Source organism: Meleagris gallopavo, chromosome 8 (assembly GCF_000146605.3).
Source record: "Meleagris gallopavo isolate NT-WF06-2002-E0010 breed Aviagen turkey brand Nicholas breeding stock chromosome 8, Turkey_5.1, whole genome shotgun sequence".
In the NCBI taxonomy this organism is placed as follows: domain Eukaryota; kingdom Metazoa; phylum Chordata; class Aves; order Galliformes; family Phasianidae; genus Meleagris; species Meleagris gallopavo.
The window spans coordinates 15,318,696-15,344,605 of NC_015018.2; the positions used below are offsets into that span (position 1 = coordinate 15,318,696).

The following is a 25,910-nucleotide window of genomic DNA, read 5'->3' on the forward strand; positions in this document are numbered from 1 at the left end:
TAAGCCCTCACCAGGAAAAAGAATTCATCTCTCATATGGGACCAGGAGAGGTTGAAAGGATTTCTGCTTATGTCATGTGTATTAAAAATTATGGAATTGTACAGATTTCTATGTTGTCCTTTTTGAGGGCGCTGGACCTTCCGATCAGATCATTAGAGAAGACTGAAATGTCACTGCTGAGTTCCAGCACCACTCCCTCCTCTAGCTCAGTAGCTGCCGAATCTCCTTGTGCATGTGACACAGGAAGTCCACATATGAAGCCCCTCCAGTCAGGCTCTTATCCTCCACCAGAAAATGTTTGAAGAGCATTTCCAGCTTATCTTCTTGCTTCACAATTATTAACTACAAACAAAAACATGATAGTTAGCACAATTCATGCTCTCGGGGAAAAAAAAACAACAACTAGATAGCTCAAAATACAACCAAGACAACTAGAAACATAGCAAATAGAGCTTCTGTGCTTTCACTTTCATACTTGTGCTGTGTTAAGTCTCAATCATATTTATAAAGAAAACTCCACATACGTAGTTTATGGAGAAGTATAAGATTAAATTGAAAAACCATTAGCTTTAGAGCTATGGTAAGCATGAACTCTAAAACTAATATCAGATTTTTTTTCAGATCCTTGAAAAAACGTGTACGTTAGAATCACAGTTGTTAAGACTGTGTTCAGCATTGGATTTTACATGAACAGGATTAGCATCTCCTGGTTTGCTAGGAGTAAAAGAGAAGGTGAATAAGAGCTATGAATAACAATCAGCATTTTTACCTTCATGTATCGGGATCTCTGCAGGTGAAGCATGTCTATAATAGACCGTACTTTCTTTGAAAAGGGGTTTTCCAGGACAGGCAGGGTACTCTGGAAAGAAAGACATCCAATCCCCATTAGTCAGGTGGAGAAATATAACAGCATCAAAAAAAAAACAAAAACAACACAGCAGTACTGGCATATTATTTAACGTTACAAATGTATTTACTGTCACAATTTCCTTGACTTCAGCTATTAAAAATGTCACATGGTATCAAAACTAAAGATTGATTATTTTTGTATCAGCTGTTCTCCTTATTGCCAATGGCAATGTGGCTTGCCAGATTAAACTAGGCAAAAAGAACTGTACATGCTCAGACTGGATGTTTCCACTGGTTTCACATACCCATGCTTCTCATTCCTACTAACACAAAAATGTTAAAACTATTTTCTCAACTTGCTTTCTCAATGTTTCAACTACTGGGCGACTATCACAGCATCTCCCACACTGCCATCCAGCTCACCAAGGTGCTGCTAATCTGACTGAAGGATGACACTCCAAAGAGGTTCTGGATCAGGGCTTGCTGCACGTTCACTCCCACCCACACAAAGATGTTCAGCCCATTCTCCAGCAGGTATATGTCACCCTTGGAGAGACGTTCCTCTGAGTTTCGGATTGCTGCCGGTAAGGAGTCACTGTCAACATCTGCTTTGGTCTGTTTTAGAGTGAAGTAAAGAAATCAGAGTTATAAAACAAAAACATTTAGGAAGTCTGGAAAATTTCTGCCACAAGATCCTAGTGGTTTTTTAGTGTTTATAATACTATCCAATGTATACAATAACACTATATAATGTTTATAACACTGCAGTAGCTGTGATTGAAATATCATCTTTCTTGACTAGTTTTCTTATTGAATAAGACACTGATAAGAGATTATTGGTTAACAAAAGAAAACAGAAGTTGCTCTGAAAGTAATCTGTAGTTTCAATACTGCTTCCTGGAGCATGAATGTAATTAGTATTTAGTGTTATTTCAGCAACTACAATACTGGAAAGTGAGAACAGTAAGAGTAGTTTCCCTGCAACAATTAAAATTACAACAAGATTACAAAAAGCCTTACAATTTATTTAAAAAAAGCTACCACAGATTTAAAAGATTTTTCCATGTCACTGGTTACATGCTCACAGCTCAGAGCAAATCCTCCAACAAATTCACAAGAGGCAGAAATACATCTATCACTGCGTGAAATTAACTGAAGGATCTCAACGGATGCCAGATCCCAAATACCTCTCAAATGGCTTTCCATTGATAAAATACAAATGCCAGTCATTAGGACAAGTCAAGACAACAGCGAATCTCAAGTGTTAAGAACGTCTCAAATTACTCACCAGAGGCAAAAGCCTGGGATAAAAGAAGACATTTGTTTCTGCTACATCCATGGATGTGACTAATTGACGAATGTAGGCACGGTCATCTGTTGTGACCTCTGGACCAGGCTGAAGGACATCACTCTTCAACACACAATTCAAGTACACAGGAAGCAGCTTCATGCATTCAGGAAGAATCAGCTACAAGACAAGCATACAGAAGATGTTCAGCTCTCTTGCTGAGTAAGCTTGTGCCTAACAAAACAAGGCTAGAGTGAACCAGCAGCGTGGTACAAATGTGAGAATAGAAAACTGACAATCTATATATAATATGGACCTGCAAAAGTAACATAACTGGAGCAAGTAGTGCTTTCTGAGCTTCAGAAAATTGTCCAACAAGCCATTCTCAACTGTAGTTTCACTTGTAGTTTCCTTCTCCTTTTCTATTTTTTTGAGTAGGGAAAATAAGCAAGGAATCAGCTAAAAAACACTTTTTAGTATCTGAGTCCATGATTCAAGTTAAAGCATCACAGTTTACCTGGCCAGCAGAAGATGGACTAGCACAGTTTTTTCGATAGCAAGCTAAGATCTGGGCACACTGATTTATCAGTGAATCTCGTACAGCCTTTACTGGACTATTCAGAACTCCACGATATGCTGCAGAGAAAGAAGAAATAAATGGGACAGTTATGAAATGACTGCTGAAAAACAGTTGAAAAACAACACTATTTCCACAAAGTAAGTCTAAACAACTATTGTTTATAGTTTGGGAGTAGTTCAAGTACAAACAATTGAAGCATGTCTTTGGACAAATGGTCCAAAAATAAACACAATTATGAATTCAGACAGCTTTCAATACAAAGTTCTAAAAATAAAGATAACAAGTTGTAGGACAGATAAGCCTACACCTTCTACTTGAAACTCCTGTCATAAGCAACAATATTATCATCACAGTTTTGTGCTCTTTCTCCTAAGTGAAAGAAATATGAAGATTGCTACCAGACTCTTGATTAAAAAAGACTGAACAGGTGTCACTGAATGACAACAAGCATTTGAACAGCAGTTAAAGCTTACGATTCTTCTTAACATATTTATTCTTACCGTATTTAGCCAAGTAATTTATAAGTGTGTCTGTCTCGCAATTTCGATAGAGGTCAGCAAGCTGTGTACAACAGTTCAGTGAGAGGTTGTGAATCCGGAGTCGCCGCTGTCCTGCACAGCTTGTATATAGCAGAGCACACTGTATGAGACAAAAACACCAGGGTATAGGAAAATGAGATACCGTTACAATAAGTTAAGCAGGGCTTGAACATACTTCTTTAAAAATTAGGACTCAGCTGCTTTAACAAGCAAGAAAATTATGTAGAGGATTTGCACAATAAGCTAAAAGCATCTGCTAAGAATCAGCATCAATGAAAGATAACAAGTGGCAAATGTTTTAAATCATAGAAACTTGTATTGGAAAACAGATTGTGAATTGAAGCTTTTGAGGTCATCCTAAGACCATGTATCCTGAAAGGTTAGGGGTACAGTAATGGACAGAAACAATGAACAGTTCCTTGAGAGAGTGCCAGTTTCAAAGCAACAATCATCTTCTTCAATTGGCACACTACCAACTTAGGCTTTGGTTCTGGCCTTGGCACACTTCTGGTAACAATTCTGAATTAGTTCCCTTCCTTTTTCTAGAAAGCCTTCTGCCCTCCACCTCACCTGGAGGAGTGCACCACTGTCTTCACTCAGTTTGTCATCATGCTTGAATTCAACTGTGATTGTTTTGTCACAGTCCAAACCTGCCATCTCTACATCAGTTGTGTTGCTCATATAAAAAGCTCCAAAAAAGTCAGTTGCTCGAATGCCTACAAACAAAGGATACAAAAAGTATATAATAAGTTGTACTTTTCAGCAGAATAACAAGACAGCCTCTGGAATCCTGAGAATCCCATCATCAGGAAAACAACAAATTATCTCAAGAGACCTCAGCAGGAATCTTTTTTCAGTCTTTACAAAATGGTTAAAGTGACAAAGCTTTAAGAGAACTTTTTGCATAGCATAGCCTCAGAAAGTTATAAATAAGGGCAAAAACTGTTACTTCCCATATGGTATACTTTAAGTGGTCAATTTATTACAACTTACACATGCTAACACCCACCTGTGCTTGTACGTACTCTCATCACAGCATCAAATCCCACTTCTTTCTGGACATCTCTTCTTAAGTCATTCAGGAACCTATCTTGGTCTGTCTCAAGCTAAAACATGATAAATAATTCAAGTTTCACCATAAATCAAAGCTGCTACATAAACTACAAAGTAATTTTTAAAAAGGTATCACTGCAGTAGTACTTGAAAAATCAGTCAACATGTAGTGCTTAGTGCCTTACTGCTATAATATCATGTTAAAAGTTAACAGAGTAACTTGTTGTTCTTAAAACATTCTTTGTGTAAAGGCAAAGCTAACAATCTTTCCACAAGGTTCTTGCACTGCTTTGGAGATAAAGTGTTACTCAAATTTCTTCTTCACTATGGCTTACACCACTGTAAGAAGTTACTGTGAAGTAACTTTTATTCAGACCAAATATCAGTTTGATTCAACAGGGCTCTTACCTGGAAATATGCATACTTATAAATGGAGCCTCCTGTCTGATAAGTTACTACACCTAATGTCGCCACATCCAAATACTGGTTTGGAAACAGGAACAAATCCACACAACAGCCCTGGGCTACGCAGTCCTTGGCCAAATTGCTGTAGAAGCTTGTCTGAGGTTGAAACAAAGTCTAAGAAAAGAAGTTAGAGACAACATAAAAAGTTTATGGTTAAAGAAAAAGAAAAGCATGAGTGGGGGTGAAAAGCATGAGTCACAGTCAAAACAATCTTAGGCTAGGTCTCACTTAAGGGAAATCAGAGTTATCTGATAGTCTTCCTAACTCTGCCTTTGGAAAACAATGAAATGTCATGAAAATTACTTCACACGTTGCTTTAATCCTGAATTTTGTTCACTTTAACACACCTATAGTATTTTATCCTGTATAAGAGTAGGACATAACTTTTCTTCTCATACCAGAGCTGTCTACACATCTCTGATTGAGAGCAGAAGATAAAAGCAGAACGTAGAAAGATAATAGCCTTGATGGTTATTATGTGCTACCCCCTTCTCATTCTTTCAATGAGATGTCAGATTAATTTTATCCCATGTAAAGTACAATGTAGAACTGTACCATAAGCATCATGCAAGTCATTATTACCTTCTCCTTATCTGTGTTGATCAGTTTCTTATCATCTCTGTTCTTTAACTTCCCTGGGGCCTCTGCAATGGGCAGAGAGGTGTGGAAAATGAAGAGCTTGCCAGCACACTCAGCTGCCTGCAGGAGAGGGATAAAGTTGCTCAGGTTAGAAACATTTAATAAAAATCTTCAGGCAAAATGTGATTCAAGAACATGCACACAAGCATCTTTATTGCTTCATTTCTTTATGTCAGGAACTAAACATGCATCAGATACAGATTCAGTAATTACTTGGTTATATCAGTAATACCTAACACTGGGAGCACAGATTCCTGATCAGTTACAGAAAATGAAGTTTCTGTTCTTCTGGACCTGCGGTAGTTCCCTGACAGGGAGAAAAGAACTGACTACAAGACGACAAAGAAATCTTAATTTTCTGAAGCAGCTAAAAAAGGTTTTGCACAAATAAGTTAGATTGGTTTATTCTGATTTACAGCTGCTGAGCTTGTAGAAAATAGAAAAGTCACAGAATCACAGAATTGTAGGGGTTGGAAAGGATCTCCAGAGATCATCGAGTCCAACCCCCCTGCCAAAGCAGGTTCCCTACACCAGGCCACACAAGTAGGTGTCCAGGCAGGTCTTGAATATCTCCAGAGAAGGAGGCTCCACCACCTCTCTGGACAGCCTGTTCCAGTGGACAGTCATAGAAATGTTAAAGGACTTTGTAATCTGACTTTCGAGAAATCATTAATTTTAAATAAATAGCCTATAGAACATTAGCCAGTGTTTAGTAGATTATTTGCTCTGCCAAATCCAGTATGTGAGAAATCAATTGGTAGTTAGAATTGTGTCTTGACTGAAGGACTGTCACCAAATTTAAGCATAGGGGATACTTTTAAGAACATACCTGACAAACAAATAAAGCTGTAAGAACAGATTTGAGGAAAATCATACAGGAAATGAACTTGATCAAGTATACATAAGCCTGAGCTAAATCACACGTGCAGTTACCTAGTACTGGAATGGAAGAGTTTTGGAAAAGTTTTCTGGGTTAACACATTGGTATGGGTAACTTCAATAGATTGCTTTCTTTCCTTTAACTAAAGATTATATTTCAAGCACAGCATTAGAAAGATACTAAACTACAGACTGCCTAAATATACATGATAGAGTTCAGCACCTGGTTTTAGTGTTGGAAGGACGGGGTTTTTTTGGTAGGTTCTGGAAACTGTTCAAAGCAAAAACGCAGCCAGGTCACCAAGGTGAAGCCACATTTCTTGCGCTTTGTGCAAAAATGCTTTATAAAAATAAGCAAAAAAGAGCCACCTACATAGAACTGGAGGTACGTACATCTTCTTTAGCAGCCAACTACTCCCTACACGTACCAAGTCTATCAACAGCAAGAAGACTCAAAAAACATCCTATTTTTCTTAGAAGTGTATGAACACGAACTTCAGAGTAGCAAAAACAATTTGCCATGACAACACATTTACTAACCTTTAGTGCTTCCAGCCCGGCTTGGATCACAGGTCCAAAAACAGTTTCTGTTTCTCTTGTGTCTGCAAACATTTCTGGAATCTGGTCCAGCAAGCTAACAAAAAAACAAGAAAAAGGAAAAATTCAGGAAGATTAGATTTAAATGGTAAAGCCACATAGAGATGCTGTTGGTGAACTATTTGATTAGGTGCTTAAACAAGTGTCCTTAATAATATATAAAGTGTGTGTATGTCTATATACATAAACACTTATTCTCCCCAGTTTTTGGCACATCATTAGTTCACAGTAGAAAAGAACTCATGCTTTGTCATCCCTTACTGACTTTCTCAGCAGCTTCAGCTGATGCCTGTATCAACAACTCCCTTGTATTCTTGCTTTAATATATTCCAATGTATACTGCTAAATAAACTCTTAAGTCTAGCAACGCTTTGCACCTCTTTGCCAAAATCTGTGTGCTACTGAAAGATTAACTGGTTTAATAGACAGCTTTATATTTGTTCTTGTTAATGCACTACATAATATACAGCTGTAATTTTCTTAAAAAAAAAACAACAAAACATGCACTGTCTAGTTCCCAAAACCTATTTAACAAAACATCACAGTTTAATTAATATTAGTTTGCCAAAGTTTTGCCAATTTCCTTCTACATTTTATCTTTTCTATTCTGCTCATTTCCTCCAGAGAACCAAAGTTGGAAATATCTGTTGTCTTATTTTACAGTTACCCAGGCAGCTGCTTTAAAGACAATGATTCAGTATTCTTATAAATTACACTTTTTTTCTTTTAAGTTTGCTTGTTTACCCATGAAGACCCACCTGCCCCAAACTCCATTATATGCACCCACTGTCAAGCTGGACTACAAGTCAAATACGCTCTTAAAGAGTTGTCCTGTTTTGTCCTGCAAGTTTAATCTGAAACAGTATACAAAGCTAATACATAGTGATTTCTAGGTGTATAACAGGACAAAGAAACAGTGAACATTACACTTTTAAATGCAACACCTGAATCTACCAAACTAGACATTCACCACACATCATAACTCAGTTTCAGTTACCTGGCAATAACTGTCCTGGACTCATTCACATTCACCAGAAAGCCATCAAGGAGTGGCACAAACATGTCTGCCACATCTGAGACAACCATCATTTGTGGCTGTGCCAATGAGCTCTTCACGTTGTAGAAGTGTAATACTTTGTTGTAAGTGACAAAGCCTACTCGAATGGCCGATTCCTCCATGTTGCCTTCCCTGTAAGAGACATACTTCACATCTAAGTAGACAGTGAGTGAAATCACTATACAGAATACAGCACAGTAAGGGATAAGGGAAAAATGAAAGGAAGGAAATCTGTTACAATTAGAAAGTACTCAAAGATGTCCTGCTTGATCTCATTGTGAAAACAAGCTTCATAGACTCTTTTTTAGAAGGAGAAAGTAAGTTTCCTCCATTTGGACTGGATACAACAATTTATAATGTACCTTACCTGGGCAGATAATCTAGGATTGACTTCAATTCTTCACATATTAGTCTTACTAAGCCACTCTTTACAGCATTGTAAGACACATCAATCATGAAAATGAAAGCAGGTGGACTGGGAAACTTGTTATTCTGTGGAAGAGGGGGAAAGAAGTCACATTAAGTTCATCTAATAGATCTCTAACATGAACAAATGAATGCTGGCCCAGACTTTAATAACTTTCATGTCCATTCCAGCCACGAAAAGCAATTGTTTCTTCAGATCACTTTCCATCCCTGCCTAACTAACAAAGTTGGGTAAGCACTTTATGCTTAAAACAGATCAGTGTTATATGTCCCTGACAGATTTTGCTCAGTGAATAGCAGCATAGCCACAACTGAGGACAGATAGTGAAAGCAGAGTGTGACATCTCCTGTAGTTTAAGGCCCTGGAATTTGTCTAGAACTTGTTCTAGATGATTTCTACAATACAGAGCAAAACATCTTCCTCCAAGAGCTGCAAACCTTTCCCTTCTACTCAAATATCAAGTCTACTTTGGGAAAAGAACAGTTTTCTCAATTCTGTAAACCATATTGAAAGGAATACACACAGAACAAAAGGAAACCAGAATTTTCAGAAGAGCTAGGAAGATCACATCTTATTTGACTTAAAAACATATCTTAAGCTGTTAATTGCAACATAATGGATTTTCCTTTCACTAAACCTGAAGCATCAGAAGGTAACTAGTGTAAAATTGCAACATTTAAGTAACTATTTAAGTTGCTTTAACATGCGCTGCACAGATGTCATCCTCAGAAGTTAGTTATGATTTAAGTCTTCAATCAAAAGTGAGATAGCTCTAATAGCATGTATTTCCACTCTACTCTTGCATTTTTAACAACCATGGCTGTAGCTGAAATTTAATTTCAATAGGTAAAGCTCATTTTCTGTACCAAGTGGCACATTATATTATCACTACTGCATTTTTCTTGAACCTCTTTTACCTTCTCCTTGTGCCCCAAAGACTATCAAGAGACACCTTCTCCTGCAGAATTGCTATGGTGACAAAGCACAGTCCAGCTGTAAGTGCTTATATAGCTCCAGAAGAGAATGATGGAGGCAGCTATAACAGAGTATTATTCAAGTCATGGAAAAGTTTTTTTTTTTATTTAAAAGCAAAACAAAAATACAGTAATAAACACATACTGTACCTTGCAGTAGTCAACTGTTGCCAGGAACTCATATGAACCCAGTGATAACTCAGGTCGATCATAGAAGTCTACTCGCTTTCCAGTATGATCCAAATGCTGGAAGTAGTGAGCTGGCACTGGGGGAAAAAAAACAACTTCAGAGATGTAACCATGATAAACACTGCCGCTAGAGAGCTAACGTGACAACAGCTGGTTCAGATGAAACTCCAGGAAAACTGGCTAATTTGCAAGCATTACAAAAATCACTGCTCTAAGAGTATCATTAAATCCAACAGAAACAGATGAACTGCTTTTAGTTTGTCTTATGCACAAATTGGCATGTTGTATAGTCACCACTGCGCTTTTCTTTAATCTCCTTTACATTCTCATTTTACATTTCATATCAGAAAGATCACTGCAACATGCTCTTTGGATTTTTCTGAAGGATTTAGTCCACAGGAAAAAAATACCAGTCTTGTAAAAGCAATAAAAAATGACTTGCAATAGAATCTGATGCAAACTGTAGGCTTCAGTATTAGTGATTCTGTTTAGGCACACCAAAAACTGAGACACTCCTTTCGCTATGAGTTACTCAAACCACTCAAAATGTTATCTGTTCAAAGGAAAACAAAGTGATACCATTAAAACTGTGTATATATAAAAAAAGAGATCACTCTCTACTCTGTATATACTCAGTACAAGCTGGTGGTTTTTTTTAATGCTGAAAATAGGGATTGTTCTTAAGTATTAGGTACAACTACATTGTACTTCTACAGCATTTCTTTCATTGGCTGCCTCTGAGCATCCTTCCCTTTTCTATAGCTGCTCAGTTGTTGCAAGTACAGCCATTCATAAAGCTGCTGAGTGCACAGTGCCAGAGAATGCACACAGGCTATGAAAAATCACCATAAAAGTTTCTCTTGTTTCTTAAACCAGCCATTTCCAGCCTCAGCCAACTTCCTATTGTTGTTTGCCATGGACACGTTACACAGAGTAATTGATGTGATGAGAACAAAAGTCAGCAGTCCTACCAAATGAAACCCTCAAAACCAAGGTTGCTGCACCCTGCATTTCCACTGTCCATACAAAATAAACCCACAGATGTCAGTCCATGAACAGCACACAGCCACTTCTGCTTAAGAGGGAACGTGCTTTATATTGATTTAGAACAACAACAAATACTAACTGACATGTACTGAACACTCCTATCCAGCCACATCAGATCTACTTGCAATCTCATCTCCTAACAGTGTCCAAAGAGGCTTTGCAAGAAAAAAAAAAAAATAAATTCCTAATTCATGTCTGAAGGTTAATCTCAGTACCATAAATAATTTCTCAAAACACTATACATCATGCAACAAGTACTTCATGTTCCAAATTTAAAATTACAATGCTGCAATGCATAAGTACCTACTTAATTTGAGCATCATTTCTGAACTGAGCACTGAACTTTTTGGGGGGGGATACTGATGGTTGTTTTCCCAAAAGTAGATACGTTAAAGCATAGCATACCATACGTTATAAACGAGTGTAACACAATTAAGATTGATTGCTTTTGAATCTTTGAATCTTATTCAAAGATCAGCAGTGCCCAGTCTGGTTTTCAGAAGAAATCTTACCCTCAGTGACACAGCTGCAGAAGCAGCACTGGAACCTCCTTCCGCCTTCAATAAACTGCATAAAAGGGCACATGTAGGCCTTGCACCTATTGCATCGGACAGGACCAGATTCTCCATGGTCTACCAAATAAGGAAGGGTCTGTGCAAGCAGGGAAAATAAAAAGAAAGGTCATATGATTACAAATAAAATTGACCACACATACTGCAGAGCTTAAAACAGTTTCCCTGTACATTATACAGGATTTAGCATTTCAGCAGCTGTGGGAGAGAACACAGAGGAAGCCTGAACAAGTATTTCAAAAATGTTTTTCAACTCAAGCTCTCAACACAGCAGTTCCCTTGTGGGCTGCAGTCACTAATGGGCTATCCTACTTTGACACAAACAAGTACTGCTGCATGGTGCTGCACTACCTTATATAGTAGCTTGCTTGAAGTGCAGGAGTGCCACACTACACAGCATGGATGGATCTCAAACGAACACAGAAGACTGAAGCCATACAAATAATAGCTGTGATAACCTCACAGGAGTAAGCACAATTTTATTTTATTTTTTGCTTCTTGTTTTTAAACATAATTCTCTACCTCTTATATTTCCCCTTCGTAAAGAGCAAGATTAAACAAGTAGAAGTCAGTCATTGCATTCCACATATTTAAGAATTTAAAGCATCTAGATTAACTTCAAAAATCTAAACTGATCACACTCATTCTTGAAGATTACCATGAATTGAAGCATATCTGTCAGTTCTGCTTGCCCTGGACCGACTATATAGCAAGTCCTTTAAAACTACTGTGTAGCAAACCGTTTTTAAACCATTTCTGACAAAACAATGTGTTTATGGTCAAAACAGATTAAGATGTCTGGCAACTTCTGCAGCTTCTCAGTCTCGGAATGAGGAAGACTCCCTGTAGAATGATTGATGATACAATGGCTTTGTGGCCAGAGTTTCCCAGATCTTCCTCAGGCTGACCTCCTCTGAGGAAACCAGATTTCAAGTTTCATTATTGCCAGGCAATGTTGGTATTGTGCTTCCACAGCCTCTTCTTCAGCCTCTGTCCACTCAAAAATGCAAGGGTGCTGTAAACATGTCTTACTCTATGTAAGTTGTTATTAACCACTTATTTCCAGAAGGCACAGAGTTTCTTCTTATGACTTCTAAACTGCGCATTAGCACAGGACAAACGCTCTGTAATTTTGCAATCAGGTCCTGTATTTTACAGACCCTAGATTTATCCAAACACTGCATTCTCACCAGTCTTATGTATCCTCTCACTATTGATATGTTAAGCTTTAGCTTCATTTACAGTCTTACTGCTCTGAACAGCTGAGCCTTCATGTATCATAACAGTCCCCTCCACAGGGAGCTTGTCCTTGTCATAAATAACTTTCCAGTGATGGAAGCTAACCAGTCTCCAGAACAATTTTCTGATCCTAGATGAGTTTTTTTTTTTCCCCCTGGATATCACAAGTGTGTTGTCCAAAGCCTAAGTACACCATAGAGCTATTAAGTAGTGGTTTGTAACCAAAAGGAGCACAAGAGGTGAATGCAGTTCTGCTGTTGTGCCTCCAGGTTTCTCCAACAAGACAGCATTCACCTTTTGTGCTCCTTTTAAACCTCACTGAAATGCAGGCAACTTCACAATTCAATTTTATCACAAACCAGTTTTCAAAATCTAAATCACAGTTTAGGAAGATTAAAAAAGATGAAATAACCCCTACCCTTAAACTCTACAGAACATTCCTTGCCTTAGGAGACGCTGAAGTTAAGTTTAACAAGGCACAGAATACTGCAAACCTAGATTAAAACTTCACAGGTTTGTTTATTTGTCTTTATGTCACTGCTCTAAGTAAGTTAATGCTACACAGGAACCACAGTATTTGTAATACTTTTAATACACTTTCTAGCTCCAATATCATTGGAGCTTTTATCTCCCCAGATGGAGTGGGTAGGAAGGCTAACTAGTCACTTATTACACCTAGAAGGGCTGCACAGAATGAATGCAGAAATTCAAGCACAGTTCAGCAGAACCTGGTGCTCAGTCTTGCACTGTCAATTAATCCACACAGTGCTGTGCATGTACACAACATTAGCTTAATGAGTGCTACCTGATACACTCTCATCCAATTCCACAACTCGATACCCTAGGCAACACTTCATATCAGTGATTAGTAACAATCTAAATATCACAGGCCAAGAAAGAAATTGAGATAATTGAAAGTGCACGCATTTGTTAACAGCCTAGTATTTTGGTCATTTGGTCAGAGTGACGCTTGACACTTACTATAAAAAAAAGCAGAGATTAGCATGGCAATCAAAATACTAAATATTTTGAACACAACACTTCTCTGCTTCTCTATTGCATATTTACAGAACAAGCAACGTTTACCCAGCTCTCCTTACTTAAACACATCTACTGCTGAAATTTAAACAGGGTATCTGATAAATGTGAACACGGAACAACACTCCCCTGACAAGTTCAGACAGCATACAGTACATGTGTAACTGCATACAGTTCTCACCTCCTCCGGGGGTAGAGTAGCAAGCGGCTTTATGACAGCAGCTAGAGGAACCTGGGACTGTTTGGCCATATCTGAGGTGCAGGGAATATTGTAAGATGTGCATCTTATATAGCGGGGGCTTGCGTTACCTGGAGAACAAAGGAACAAATCCCGACAAATTTCAGAATAAGTTTATATTCAAGAACAGAAATCAAGATAGCTTCAGCTGTTCTGAAGACTATTCCTCTATAAAAGGAATTTTATCCTCAAAATATATAATATTTTGCTTCAATAAATATTTCTGCTGCGATCATCATTTTGTGTGTGCAAGTTTCTAGTTTCTCAGCTTCACTTAGTTGGTCGAAGGATATCTTGATGACCATCAGCTGTGCTTTGAGATTTATTTATATCATCAAGTACACTTTAAGACTGTGCTTGAGTTTTTAAAACACAGATGATATTGTGTGAAAAACATCTATTAGAAAACACTGAACTGTGTGAACAGAGGACCATACGTCTTCACTAAGGCTTTTCACAAAAGGAAAGAGACAACATCCCTATTTTCTTTTGATAAAAAGAAATAAAATACACTTCCCTGTTTCATATGCAACTGCATATTTTAATGTTATGTACTTAATTCTCACATGAAATTCATTCTTTACTGATTCTTGCGCAGTGAAATTTCACCTCACAAACAAGCAGATGGACACACAGACACGTGCCTAGCAAACAAATCTACCCTTCCTCCTGCACTACAGAATCACCAAATGAAAGAATGAATCTCCTGAAGCAGAAGGAAACCACAAGAATTACATGAACTTAATTCCATAATTACATAACACTCAATTCCAAACTGAATGCATCTTTATGATTAACAATGTATAATATAAGCCCCAAAAATCAAACCAAGTAGATTTGACTCCCCTTAAGCCTCAAACTTAAACCTCTAAAAAAAAAAAATTCCTGTTCCATTCTTTCTGCAGAGTAAATCACACTATGGGCAAAAATCTCAACTCAGAAATCCCTAATTATTTATTTTTTATTTTTTAAAAAGTCTGGCTGAGAAGTGAAGCACCCAACCATAGGGTTTGGACTCTGAAGTTTTAAGGGAGCTTAAAAACTCAAAAAAAGTATAGGAAATAAAGTTGAAATATTCTTTCTCTATGAAACCCATGGACCAAATGACATCCCACTTATACACTGTTTTCAGATGAATTCAAACAATATTGCTGGTATATTTCAATTCTGAGCTATCATGATATAGCTCTATAGAAAAAGCTTCATCTGCTGCTTATGCTGCTCCCAGGAACCTGCCCCGGGAAACATTTTTTGGCTGGTCATTTTACCTTGATCCTCGACCAAAAAATTGGTAGTAACAAGAGGTGGGACCTGCCCTCTCACTCCAGTGACAAATGGTTCTGATCCACGGTTACTTCTGTCATCTTCAATCACTTGAATCTACAATGGAAAACACTGAGTTAATCTTTCGAGTCTTGGATAACAAGAAATTTGCATCTGCAAGGCAGTGAAAAGGAACCTGAGGCAAACATCACTAGCTCTAAAAAAAAACAACAAGTCTAAAGCAAATAAGTTTTACCAAGCAGTCACCTCTCAGCTGGATTTTAGATAATACTGAATGACTAACAAATAACATACAAGTTACACAATTTTCCCCAAGTATTTTGAACAGTAGTATACTTTGTGTGCTATGATCTGAACTCAAGAAAGAAATTTAGATCAGGAAAGGAATTTTTGTTAACATTCCTTTTTTGCTGATAGTAGCCAAATTAAAATCAGAAGGTTATTTTAGTCTCAGACTGAAGTTGTATAGATGACCTGGCTTTTCCTTTCTGTTGTGTTCATGGTGCTTTTTGGAGATGCGGGAAGTGAAGTTTCAAAAGAGAGTTATCAATGATTCAGGCTTAAACTTCACAAAACAAGTGAAAGTTTTCATTTTTATTAGAACTACAATTTTGTCATTAATACAAATGTACTACAGAGAACAGAAAAGCACTGAACAGTTTTCATTGACTAAAATATCCACTGAACTTTGCATAAGAACAGAAGATTGTTATTGCATAGTTTTAATTACCTTTACTGTATTGGTGCTTGAATCAAAAATTAAAACTAGCAACAATTCTTCTGATCTTATTTTGCCACCACATGTACCTTTGATTAAACTGTGAAATGTGAAACTGTGCACAACAGAACTTCCACCCTTTCACTACAGATTCCAAGTTGCCAGAAAAAACACCACCCACAGCATCAGACTTCTCTCACTTAAATCGAGTTCCATCTCAAAAGTCTACAGACTGATTGACATTGATGACCTCACAGCCTGTAGCTGTTTTATGACCAAATTTAGCTAAACAAGGAAGAACTGGTACTTGGGTAATTGGTTTTTCTCCTTCCAGTGCAAAAGGTAGCTGCTTTTTCTTCAGGTAAAATTCTCAAGACATAACCATTGTATTTCCAAAATCAAAATATAATGGTTACAAATTAGCACAGATAATGAAAGAATGTTTCTAGCTCCCCACGCTTCATAGTAGTCAACTAGAAGATTTACATCAGCAAGTAACATCAAAAGAAAACAGTGTCTCCTCAGTTGTACAAGTTCAAAGCATTAGCCCAGTACTGCTATCAACAAGATCTGTAACCAAATTCTGCTCAGAAATGGTAAAAGACATGGCTACAAAGACTCATAAGGTGTGCATGTTAACATGGAACACACTATACGGACAATTACACTGATGACTTAACACTTGAAATGCCATGTAATCTGTATTTTAAGGAACAGATAAAGTGAAGGGGAGACATTCTTCATGATCTGTTTCTGAAACAGTCTACTTTCTATTGCCTCACCAAACATCACAGAAGAGACTTTAACAACCTCTCGTGGTGTTATCATACTCATTTCGATAAGGCAAGCAGGACATAGCAAGGAAAGGATATAGGATTAGTGATGAAGGGTTAATGAGGTGAAGTTCAGGTTTCATGCATGCACAGATGGTCACCAACACAGATTACAATTGACATATATATATAGCACTTACTGGACTAGGAATTGCATCTGGGTCTATTCTGTGTCTGGGTTTCTGCTGGGGTGGCAGCTCATTAAGTTGCTTTACTTTTTTTTTATTAAGTTGTATAATAAATAAAGAGTGCCACCAAAAAAAAAAAAGAAGGAAAAAGAAAGAGAAGAGAATAATAAAACAAAAAGTAACAGTGTTACTTCTCTCTACTCCAACTTGAAGCACTGCAATTAGATATATTTGGACATTCACTCATGCAACAAGAAACATACCAGCTTCTGCAACGTACACCAATCCCAAATGTCAGTATTGCTGCGATACTGAGACACACTGCTATCACATAGTAGTAGCTCACGTGCTCATTTTAGTTAGAAATTGGGAATTTATGTTTCAAGAACATGCTGAAATGAAGGTAACTGATAAAAGCCATTTGAGATCTCATTTAGTGGGAAAAAAGAAGCTGACAAGCAATTATACATTCTTATTCTCCATGAAAAAAATAGTCCTAAGCCTTATATAAACCTGAAGTCTAAATAGATCATCTTTTTTGAATAGCAGTAACTTCTGAATAGCAGCAGTAAAGACCTCAGCTGTAACTCAAAACTAAATTATTTTTAGAGTTCTTAAGAACCAGTTGTAATCACTGCTCTGGAAAAGTTCCCTGTTACCAAACAGTTGTGGCCTTCTGAGACAATGACAGCACCAGGAGCTGTGGAAGAAAAGTATAGCAGACTACTGGCAATAGCAAATCCAGGCTTAATATTACACATCACTGCTAGCCATTGCACACCAGTGCTTGTCTTTTCCTCAGAACCTCCATTCCAAAACATAATCCTAATTTGTGAAGCTGTCCATGTTTGATTGAAGTAGCATCCTGACTTTATGATCCAAAGAAAACTAACCAGGCAATAGGAAAAGAGAAAACATTACAATCATCTCCTGTGAACCTTAGTTTAAGCTTTGATCATGAAGTTCGTAGATTGCTACCTACCAGCAGTTAGTTCACCTTGGAAAGTAAGAATTCAGAAATGGTGAAGCAAGCTTAATCTAAGCCCTCAAGGATTCCTAAAACGTAACACAGTACCGAAAAAGCCCTGAGGAATTAAAGCAGTGATAAGTATATGCAGTGTCTTTCTTCAGTTGTCAAGGGAAGAAGTGCTTCTGGGCTTATTCATAAGAAGTGACAGAAGCTGGATATAATAGAGAAAAGAAAGCAGGAAAAAAAGGCTATTGCCCTTTGGAACAAGAAATCTGCTTTCAGCTTTGGTCTCTGTCAGTTTTGTTTAAAGTAAAGACACCACGGAAAAGTTCACACTTAAGAGCAAAGTAAGCTTACAGGGCTAGGAATTGAATCTGGATCCAAGCGTTTTGGTGGTGGGCCAGGCTGACTTCCATAATTTGGTGTGCCTGGATAGGCTCCGCTATAGTTCGGCTGGGGGCCCCTCACCTGTCCAAAGGAACCTTACAAGAAAGGAACAATAAATTAAATAACAGCTAACATGAGGCAGTTCCTCATTAGGCACTTCCCATTTGTTCTGTCATCATAAAAATAACAAGAATCCTACATGCTTTCTAGACAATTAGGATTAAATATTTCTCAGTATTTTAGCTTAGTACATCTCAACCAGTGATTCAGTAAGCTGACACAGTCCTCCTTAAAACCAGGCTTAAAGAAACACGGTTAAGACCAACATAACTATTTTCAAAATAACAGGATTAAAATTTGTATTAAGATCGTGTACTGTCAACATTCTACAGAACTGCCTAAAAAAAATTACACACAGAACAGCCAGATAGTCAGTGGATGACCCCACAGTGCCATAAACTAAAGTTATGCAAAGAACTCTCAGGTAGTTTTGACTTGCCTGAAGTCACAGTAATAGGTTAACGTGTGATAACATCTTCTGTTTTTTTTAGCTTCATGAGGTCATTTCATATCACTTGATTAAAACCCATAAAACAAATAGTTTAGAACGGTAAATATTACTGTTTATCTTGGATTTGTCCTTTATCACAGGGAAACAAGAGCAAAGCTTTGAACTGTAGCCAGAAGTCTCCAAGTTAGAAACCTGAAATCCATTTCTCTGTAGCACACAGAGAACACATCCAACAAACAATTTCTACATTAGGAATACTCACCGTTCTGCTGCATTTGGTATCCTGGCTGAGGAGGATGAGTGGGTGGAGGTGGTCCATGAAGGCCACTCATGGGAGGCCCCGGGTGAGGCCCTGACAGAGTTGATGGGGGTGGTGGTGAGGATACATGATTAGGCTGGGACATAGGTGGTCCAGCAACTGTCTGCCCAGACAGCGGTGGGCCGGGCATGGGAGGCGGCCTTGGGGCACCTGTGGAAGGAGGGTAAGAGGAAGGTCCAATCCCCGTAGAAGACGGAGGCGGAGCAAAACCAGGGACTTCAGTAGGTAAGCGCTGAGTTGGTACTGGTTGACCAGAAAAGGGAGGCTGTGCCAAAGGAAGACCCTGAGGCACACTGGGAGGAGGGGGTCCTTGGCTCGCAGTGTACGGTGCGTAGAGACCAGATCCTGTTGCACTGAAGCTCCCTGAGACCGGGGGAACCGATGTTGGGGGACCTAATAAGAAAACATTATTATCATTTTTTTCTACAAATTTCCTCTATAAAATTAATTTCAAACTCAAAACAGTTCAAACAGTACCCCTTCACTCAAAATTATCTAAACTGGTCTACTACTTTCACCTTCAGATTCCAGGACATTCCAGTACCAACATAAAAACCTTAAGTGAACATTCCTCTAAGGGATCTGAAAACTCTCCCTCTTCCTTATTATTTTTTGACTGAGCTGAGTGACAAGGAATGTAGACTCTCAGCTTACATACGTGTAGATGTTTCTGTGTCACACACAGATTCATTTAGTAAAATGATTAAAGAATATAACAATATTCCTCCTTGTGTCCTGTAATACTTCCTGCACTGACCCCTGCAGTAATCTCAGCTCTTTTTTCCCCAGTGATGATATCACCAGCCAAGGAAACTACTATTTACCATGGCAGATATCAACATTCACATAATCTCCATCAACCTATGGCAATGAATCATTGACAAGAGCAAAACTTAATAAGTAGTACAGATTGAAAGCAGTCATGTATTTTTACAGCCAGAAAACCTCACCATATCCCAGTCCAGCTGGGGGAGGAGCAGAGATTGAAGTACTGCCAATTGTCATCCCTGCCATGTGATTGCTGAGTTGCTGTACACTGGATGGAGGGGGACCATATTGCTGGAACGTAGATGGCTGGCTGACAGGTGCAGGTGCTGAACCTGGCAGGAACGGCTGAGAAGCAGGCGGCCTGAAAAGGGGAGATGAGAAATTTCACTGGATACCCCTTATGCAAGCAGTTACAATTCTCCATGCCTTTAAAGTTGTTCTAGCATATAAATACTAGACAATAATTTACATGAAGTATAAACTAAGCACTGTTGTTAAGTTTCTGAAAAATAATTACATACACCCCACACAGGTCTGAATCTCTTTCATCATAAAAACCTGCTGGTTCCTAAAACACAAGTTCTACGTTTAAAACATTTTCTGTTAATTCCATTTCAGTTACCAGAAGAAATCAGAAAAACTGCAAGAGAGCCTACATGATAAGAAACAACAGAGCCTGCACAACTCTTGAAGAAGGCTCCATTGTTCAAAGGCTTTGGACTCTCCAGCTGACAATGCTGAGCTTAACCAAAAAGCAATAAAAACAACCACCTTCCTTTCTAACCAGTAATCAGTATGAAATACCAAGACTGCTGTCACTTTCACCTCATGGGTAATGGCAATATCTCTCTGGAGAAGACACCATAAACTTTAGATGAAGATGACTCATCTTCATAAGAAAAACAGAACATACTAAGAAATCACTCTGCAGTAATAGTCAGAAGAATACTCCATTGAGATTAGTTCATGCTGTCAAGGAACCAAACACATCTTCTATGTGGAAGCAATTGTTTCCAAACAAGACAGATTCTGGCAACCAGGAAATTTACGGGAAAAAGATTATCACAAAAGAAAGACTTTGGAGAAGTGGTTTTGACTAGTCATCTGATGTCTATACACATAACACAGGTGCATTAAAAAGCACGAGGCCAGAGGTCAAGGGAGGTGATCCTCCTTTACTTTGCCCTGGTGAGGCCACATCTGGAATACTGTGTCCAGTTCTGGAGTCCCCAGTTCAAAAAAGACAGGGATCTCCTAGAAAGAGTCCAGCGGAGGGCAACAAAGATGACAAAGGGCCTGGAGCAACTCCTGTACAAGGAAAGGCTGAGAGACCTGGGACTCCTCAGACTGGAAAAGATTTGCTAAGAATTGCTAAGAGAGGATCTCATAACTATTTATAAATTTTGAAGTGCAGAAATCAAGTTGATGGGAGTGGACTCTTCAGTGGCAAGCAATGATAGAACAGAAAGAAACAGGCAGAAACTGTAACACAGGAAGTTTCATACTAACACAAAGAAAAATTTATTTACTGTCAGAGTGACAGAGCACTGGAACAGGCTGCCCAGAGAGGGCAATAAGATAAAAAAAAAAGTCCATGTCCACCACAGCAAAAACAAAGGATCTAAAGCAAACTAAATGCCAAATGGCTGAGACCTAGCATTATGATTTTCTCTTCCCATATATACCTCTGCATTGGTGCTGTTGAGGTTGGGATCCCATTCTGCACGTCTCCTTGTCCAAACTGACTGTACCCCTGGTGGCCAGAAGGAAGAGATGTTCCACTGGCTGGAGGGGGAGCTCCAGAAGTTGGAAGGGCTCTGACTGAACCTACAGACAAAAAAAACAGAAAACAAAAAAACCCCACAAATTATTCACAGGAATAAGAGCTTGAAATAGCTACCAAGAAAAATCAAGGGAGGAAAAAAAGTGAAAAAGAGTTTGGATGGCCAAATTAATGCATCAGTACTCTCTCAGCAGCAAGTCATTTGCACAACTACGTTAGTAGTAGCAAAACTGAAATCAACTATTCTAGCCATTGTCACTAGTCACATCTCCACACAGATCAAATAGAAAATAGGCACTGTGGAAAACCTTCAAAAGACATCTTTATTTTTTGATGAAAAAATGTCTGTTTTCTTACCCGAAAGATCTTAAGTTCCTCCCCCTTCAAATCTACTTGTTTTTATCTGCATTTACATAAAACCTGCATTCATTAGAGGTTAGTTTTCCCCTCTTGAAGAGTAAGCGTCATGTAAATAGATTCCGTTTTGAGAAATTACACTCTACTGGCTGTTTTTATGCCCAGCCTAGCAGGGACCACCACAGGCTATTCTTCCAGCTTCTTAAGGTTGGAGAGCAGCAGGAATACTTTCTAGTTTTTCAAAGTGAACTGCTTCCTATAGCATCTACTTAAATAAATAAATAAATATTAACTCCTATTTGATTAAGATTATATTAAAAACTCTGATAATTAGAACTATATGACTGTGCCTGTTAACTACAACTACAGGTTTACAGGTTTTTTTCAGCTTTACCAGGCACACAACTTGATAAATGCTCCTTTAATTCCAAAAAAAAAAACAAAAACCAAACCCTGAGAAATCTTATTTTTCCTAATTCTTCTCACAAATATACTTCTCTAACCATTACCACAGACTGCTCAAATAGCCACTGAAAAAAATTACTTGAAGGGATATGAATATCTAGTGGTTTGTTCACCTTAAGATTTATTTTTCTTGAGGAACCTTTAAGTTCCTTTTCAATACCTTTGAGATACTTACAAAATACTGTCCTTACTCATCACAGACCTCAAAATAGAGGCAGACTGCAGAATAATGGGAAGTGACAGTGATTTTATTCAAAGTCCTGAGATTACACGAACTTTGCCCAGCTCTGACTGCCTACTCTTTTTAACAGACACTGATGGAAATGGCTCTTCCAACATACCCTTCATTTCAGGGTAAAAATAAAAATTTTCCCTTATTTTAGGGAAAAATACAACATGATTTCTTGCAATGTTTCTAACTGCTGTATCTCCATCGCTGACTTAACAAAATTATTTCCTTCTTCAAGCAACAGCTTTCAGAATTAGAACTATTCCTAACAGATAAGGCTTTTATGCTATATTCAAGAAGGCTAGAAGTTTTTTTCCTTAAATGAAAATCCAAGTTAGAAGTCAAAGGATTTTTATAAGACCAAATTCCTGGTGGCTGGGGAGGTTTTTTTTGTTTGATTGGTTGTTTTTCAATGTTGTTTGTTTTGTATTTCTTCACTGCAATGCTTTTATTTCAGACCTCACATTTTAGTTCTTTCCCAAAGGGAATAGGTTTTGTTTGTTGCATTTCAAGAAAAAAATTAAGGCTGCTTCTTACCAGAACTCTATGGGCCAATTCAGGTTTCGAAACAAGCCTTCTGAAAACATTAGTCACAAGTCAGTTTTTAATCTACAAATCTGCAGATATAAGGGATTTATACTACAACTATTTCTTCATATCATATTTATGTTTCTGGAATGCTGCTGAGAAATAGCGTAGGAAGCATCCCATCTACCTCTGCCTGAAGAACAGAATACCCACACCCCTGAGACAAAAACCCTGCTGAACTGGAATGTGGCACAGAAGATGGTTAAGAGAACCACCCCTTCCCCACAGTAGGAGTGGCACAGCACAAACGCTCCCACATTTACCTATGAAATTAGGTGCAAGAGAAGTGTCAGAGTTGAGAGAAACAGGAGAGCCCTTCGAAGGGAACCCCAAGGAAGGAAAATAACCTGGAAAGACAGAATACCAGTAAATCAAGCCTGAGAGAAAGCACCAAGACAGCATTTCCAATGTTAAGGACAGTCTACAGTGCAGAAAGTATCACGTATATAAAAACCCACGTCCCATTTACTACTTCTTTCCTATTTTCCCTCTCACTGTTCTACACCCATAATGTATGTTACCACAGTCATACATTAACATGAATACAAATGTAAATATTGTGAACTAAGTCTAGAGCATAATAATCCAAAAGCAACCTAACTGTTACTGGTAGACAGACAATTGTATTTGTACTTCCAACTGCATGATCTCATTAGAAGCAAATAACTGACTGTAGGAGTGAAAGACTGATGCAAAATTATCCTGGTTCTTTCAGCCCTTTTATTGTGGGAAGAAGCTGTTCTCAGCTAACAGTGCAGTATTCCACTTCTGTTCTAAGCAAGTTCTCAGCCTCTGGCACAACATTTCCATGCTTCCATCAGTTAAAGCTAGGGTTTGTCATAAGTCAGATACAAAGTTTCTCTGACCAAGGATGGCAAGTGCCGCCAATACTTCTCCAGTCAGTTTTCCAAGCACTTTTTACTTTTTATTTTTCAAACGCATCCTTAAGATGACTACATTCACACCACAGAGTAACATCAGCACCTTTCATGCCTCAGTGTTCTCAATTCCTGTCACTCTAGCATCTCTGAATTGAATTCTCTCCCCTCTACATTATACGGTCACAACAGGTCTTGCTGCAAAGACTCATAACAAACACCGTGACGAAGATAGTGAAGATGGAGACTTTTTTTCTTTATCACCTACCTGCTCTGTTAACGCACCGTATGTCACTCTTTTCTACCTGGATCTCGTTTAGCACCTACTAGCAAGTTTTAACTTCTGGCTGCTACACTCATGCTCTGCATTTTACATTTCCTCCTTCTAAGGACAGAAATCCTGAATTTGCAAGAGCAGGTATGAGATGTGCACCCTGACAGGATTTCCTTTGTACAGTCTGTGAAGGATCCTTCTCCTGTGTTTAGGAAGGGAGGTCTTCTAAGAAAAAAAAAAAAACTACAAGAGGGATCTCTACAAACTACAGGTGGCCCTTCCCCAAGACACTGCTGAGGGACATAAGGACTGCAATATGCCTCTGTTGTCCAACATGTTGCCAGTGTCACGCTACCACTCAATCACTACTGGTGCACAAATACCAGCCTGTTTTTAATCTGCAAAGGTTTATAGGTATATGAGAAGATTTCTAGGCACATTCTCACTGATCAATCATGAATGACATTTCTGCTGCTCTGAAACTAAAAAAGCCAAAGCAAACAATTCAGCAGAAAACCAGCTAATTCCCTTAAAATGAAATGCCTTTCAGTCTTGCAAGTAATTTTTGATGGGAAAAGCTCACTCATTTCTTTTTCACAAAGATCCTAAACATTCTTCACACTACTGTCTGTCAAAACTTGTTTGTTCTAAAGGGCAGAGCAGATAAAGCTTTTCCAGATCTACACTCTTTGCCCTTTCTGAATCTCCTTCTCTCTCTCTCACTGAATTAAGCCCAATTCCTCCCCATTCCTTTCATGCAATGGAAAACACCAGTTAGCTGATGTGTACACTGAGCAGCCAATGTGCTCAAAGCTCTGTCTTGTGCACTCCCAGGAAGCAGGGCTTCTTTCTGCTGCACAGTGCTGATTTTCATAGCTTGTATAAGAATTTAAATCCTCCATGAAATTAGTTCAAAGCTCATTCATTAAAAGTGATGCTGAAAGATTTCCTGGGAGGAGGAGAAGTAGAGGATTAAGGAAAGAAGAGGAAGATGGAACAAAAGTGAATAATCCACTTCCTCAGCATACCACATGCTCCTCTTCTACTCCACTACTGTGCTAACTCCAGCCAAACTAAACAGCAGGGGAACCATTCAGCTCCCCTGGAAGTCTCTTTCTCAGGATGCATATTTCAGTCTCCCACTTCTGCCAGTTTCAGTAAGACAGTGGGTATTTTGATTGTTCTATTTGTCTCATCAAGTCTGGCTTAAATTCCACATTGCAAAAAATTCAAAGTGTATTTGTAAGGACAATGACACAGAGATCATTAACATGACTAGTATATTGCTCATTTCCTTAGGAAAACAGTCCAAAATTTAAAACCTTTCAGAGTGAAAGTCTGTGTTGTGCTTATCCTGGTGGACTTGAATTCATCAATATCATTTTAAGAGGTAGATACACTTCTTCTCAAAGCTATAGTATTTTATCTTCTACAACATTACTGATGCTAAAGCCACTATTAATCTCCCAGTAGAATTTGGGTGCTCTAAATTTATAAAAATTTGAGGATATTTTGTTTTTACGTTAGACTTTCATTTGAATACAGAAAAAAAAGTTTTAAAGAAAAAATACACAGCCTTAGGCTTATTTTGCCATTCTAAAAAAACTGGCATGATCCTGCAGAACCAGGAGAATTCTGGAATACATTAGCATACCCACATATCCATAAACTTTCTGTTGCTTTTAAAGATAGTAAAGAAGCTAGTTCCAACCATGCTTCCTATCTAAAGCTATACCTTAACTCTGAGA

The 25,910-nt window shown here is 38.2% G+C and overlaps 1 protein-coding gene across 4 annotated transcripts in view; it reads right to left on the reverse strand.

Moving 5' to 3' along the window:
• SEC24C (SEC24 homolog C, COPII coat complex component) overlaps nt 1-25,910 on the reverse strand; it is a 26,500-nt gene continuing 590 nt past the window's right edge. Inside the window, exons 2-24 of one of the 4 annotated variants that reach the window (XM_010714386.2) lie at nt 23,274-23,357; nt 21,274-21,415; nt 19,771-19,949; nt 18,764-19,213; nt 17,961-18,085; nt 16,646-16,714; nt 14,939-15,050; nt 13,614-13,741; nt 11,096-11,234; nt 9,498-9,613; nt 8,314-8,438; nt 7,887-8,078; nt 6,833-6,926; nt 5,357-5,473; nt 4,718-4,888; nt 4,266-4,362; nt 3,827-3,972; nt 3,218-3,356; nt 2,655-2,773; nt 2,138-2,317; nt 1,273-1,464; nt 770-859; nt 1-342 (exon numbers count right to left, since the gene is read on the reverse strand). In XM_010714386.2, coding sequence (XP_010712688.1) covers nt 202-342; nt 770-859; nt 1,273-1,464; nt 2,138-2,317; nt 2,655-2,773; nt 3,218-3,356; nt 3,827-3,972; nt 4,266-4,362; nt 4,718-4,888; nt 5,357-5,473; nt 6,833-6,926; nt 7,887-8,078; nt 8,314-8,438; nt 9,498-9,613; nt 11,096-11,234; nt 13,614-13,741; nt 14,939-15,050; nt 16,646-16,714; nt 17,961-18,085; nt 18,764-19,213; nt 19,771-19,949; nt 21,274-21,415; nt 23,274-23,357 — 3,347 coding nt within the window. In that variant the 3' untranslated portion in view covers nt 1-201. The remainder of the gene's footprint in view (nt 343-769; nt 860-1,272; nt 1,465-2,137; nt 2,318-2,654; nt 2,774-3,217; nt 3,357-3,826; nt 3,973-4,265; nt 4,363-4,717; nt 4,889-5,356; nt 5,474-6,832; nt 6,927-7,886; nt 8,079-8,313; nt 8,439-9,497; nt 9,614-11,095; nt 11,235-13,613; nt 13,742-14,938; nt 15,051-16,645; nt 16,715-17,960; nt 18,086-18,763; nt 19,214-19,770; nt 19,950-21,273; nt 21,416-23,273; nt 23,358-25,910) is intronic. The other 3 variants (XM_010714387.2, XM_003207998.3, XM_003207997.3) reach the window with 3 other exon arrangements.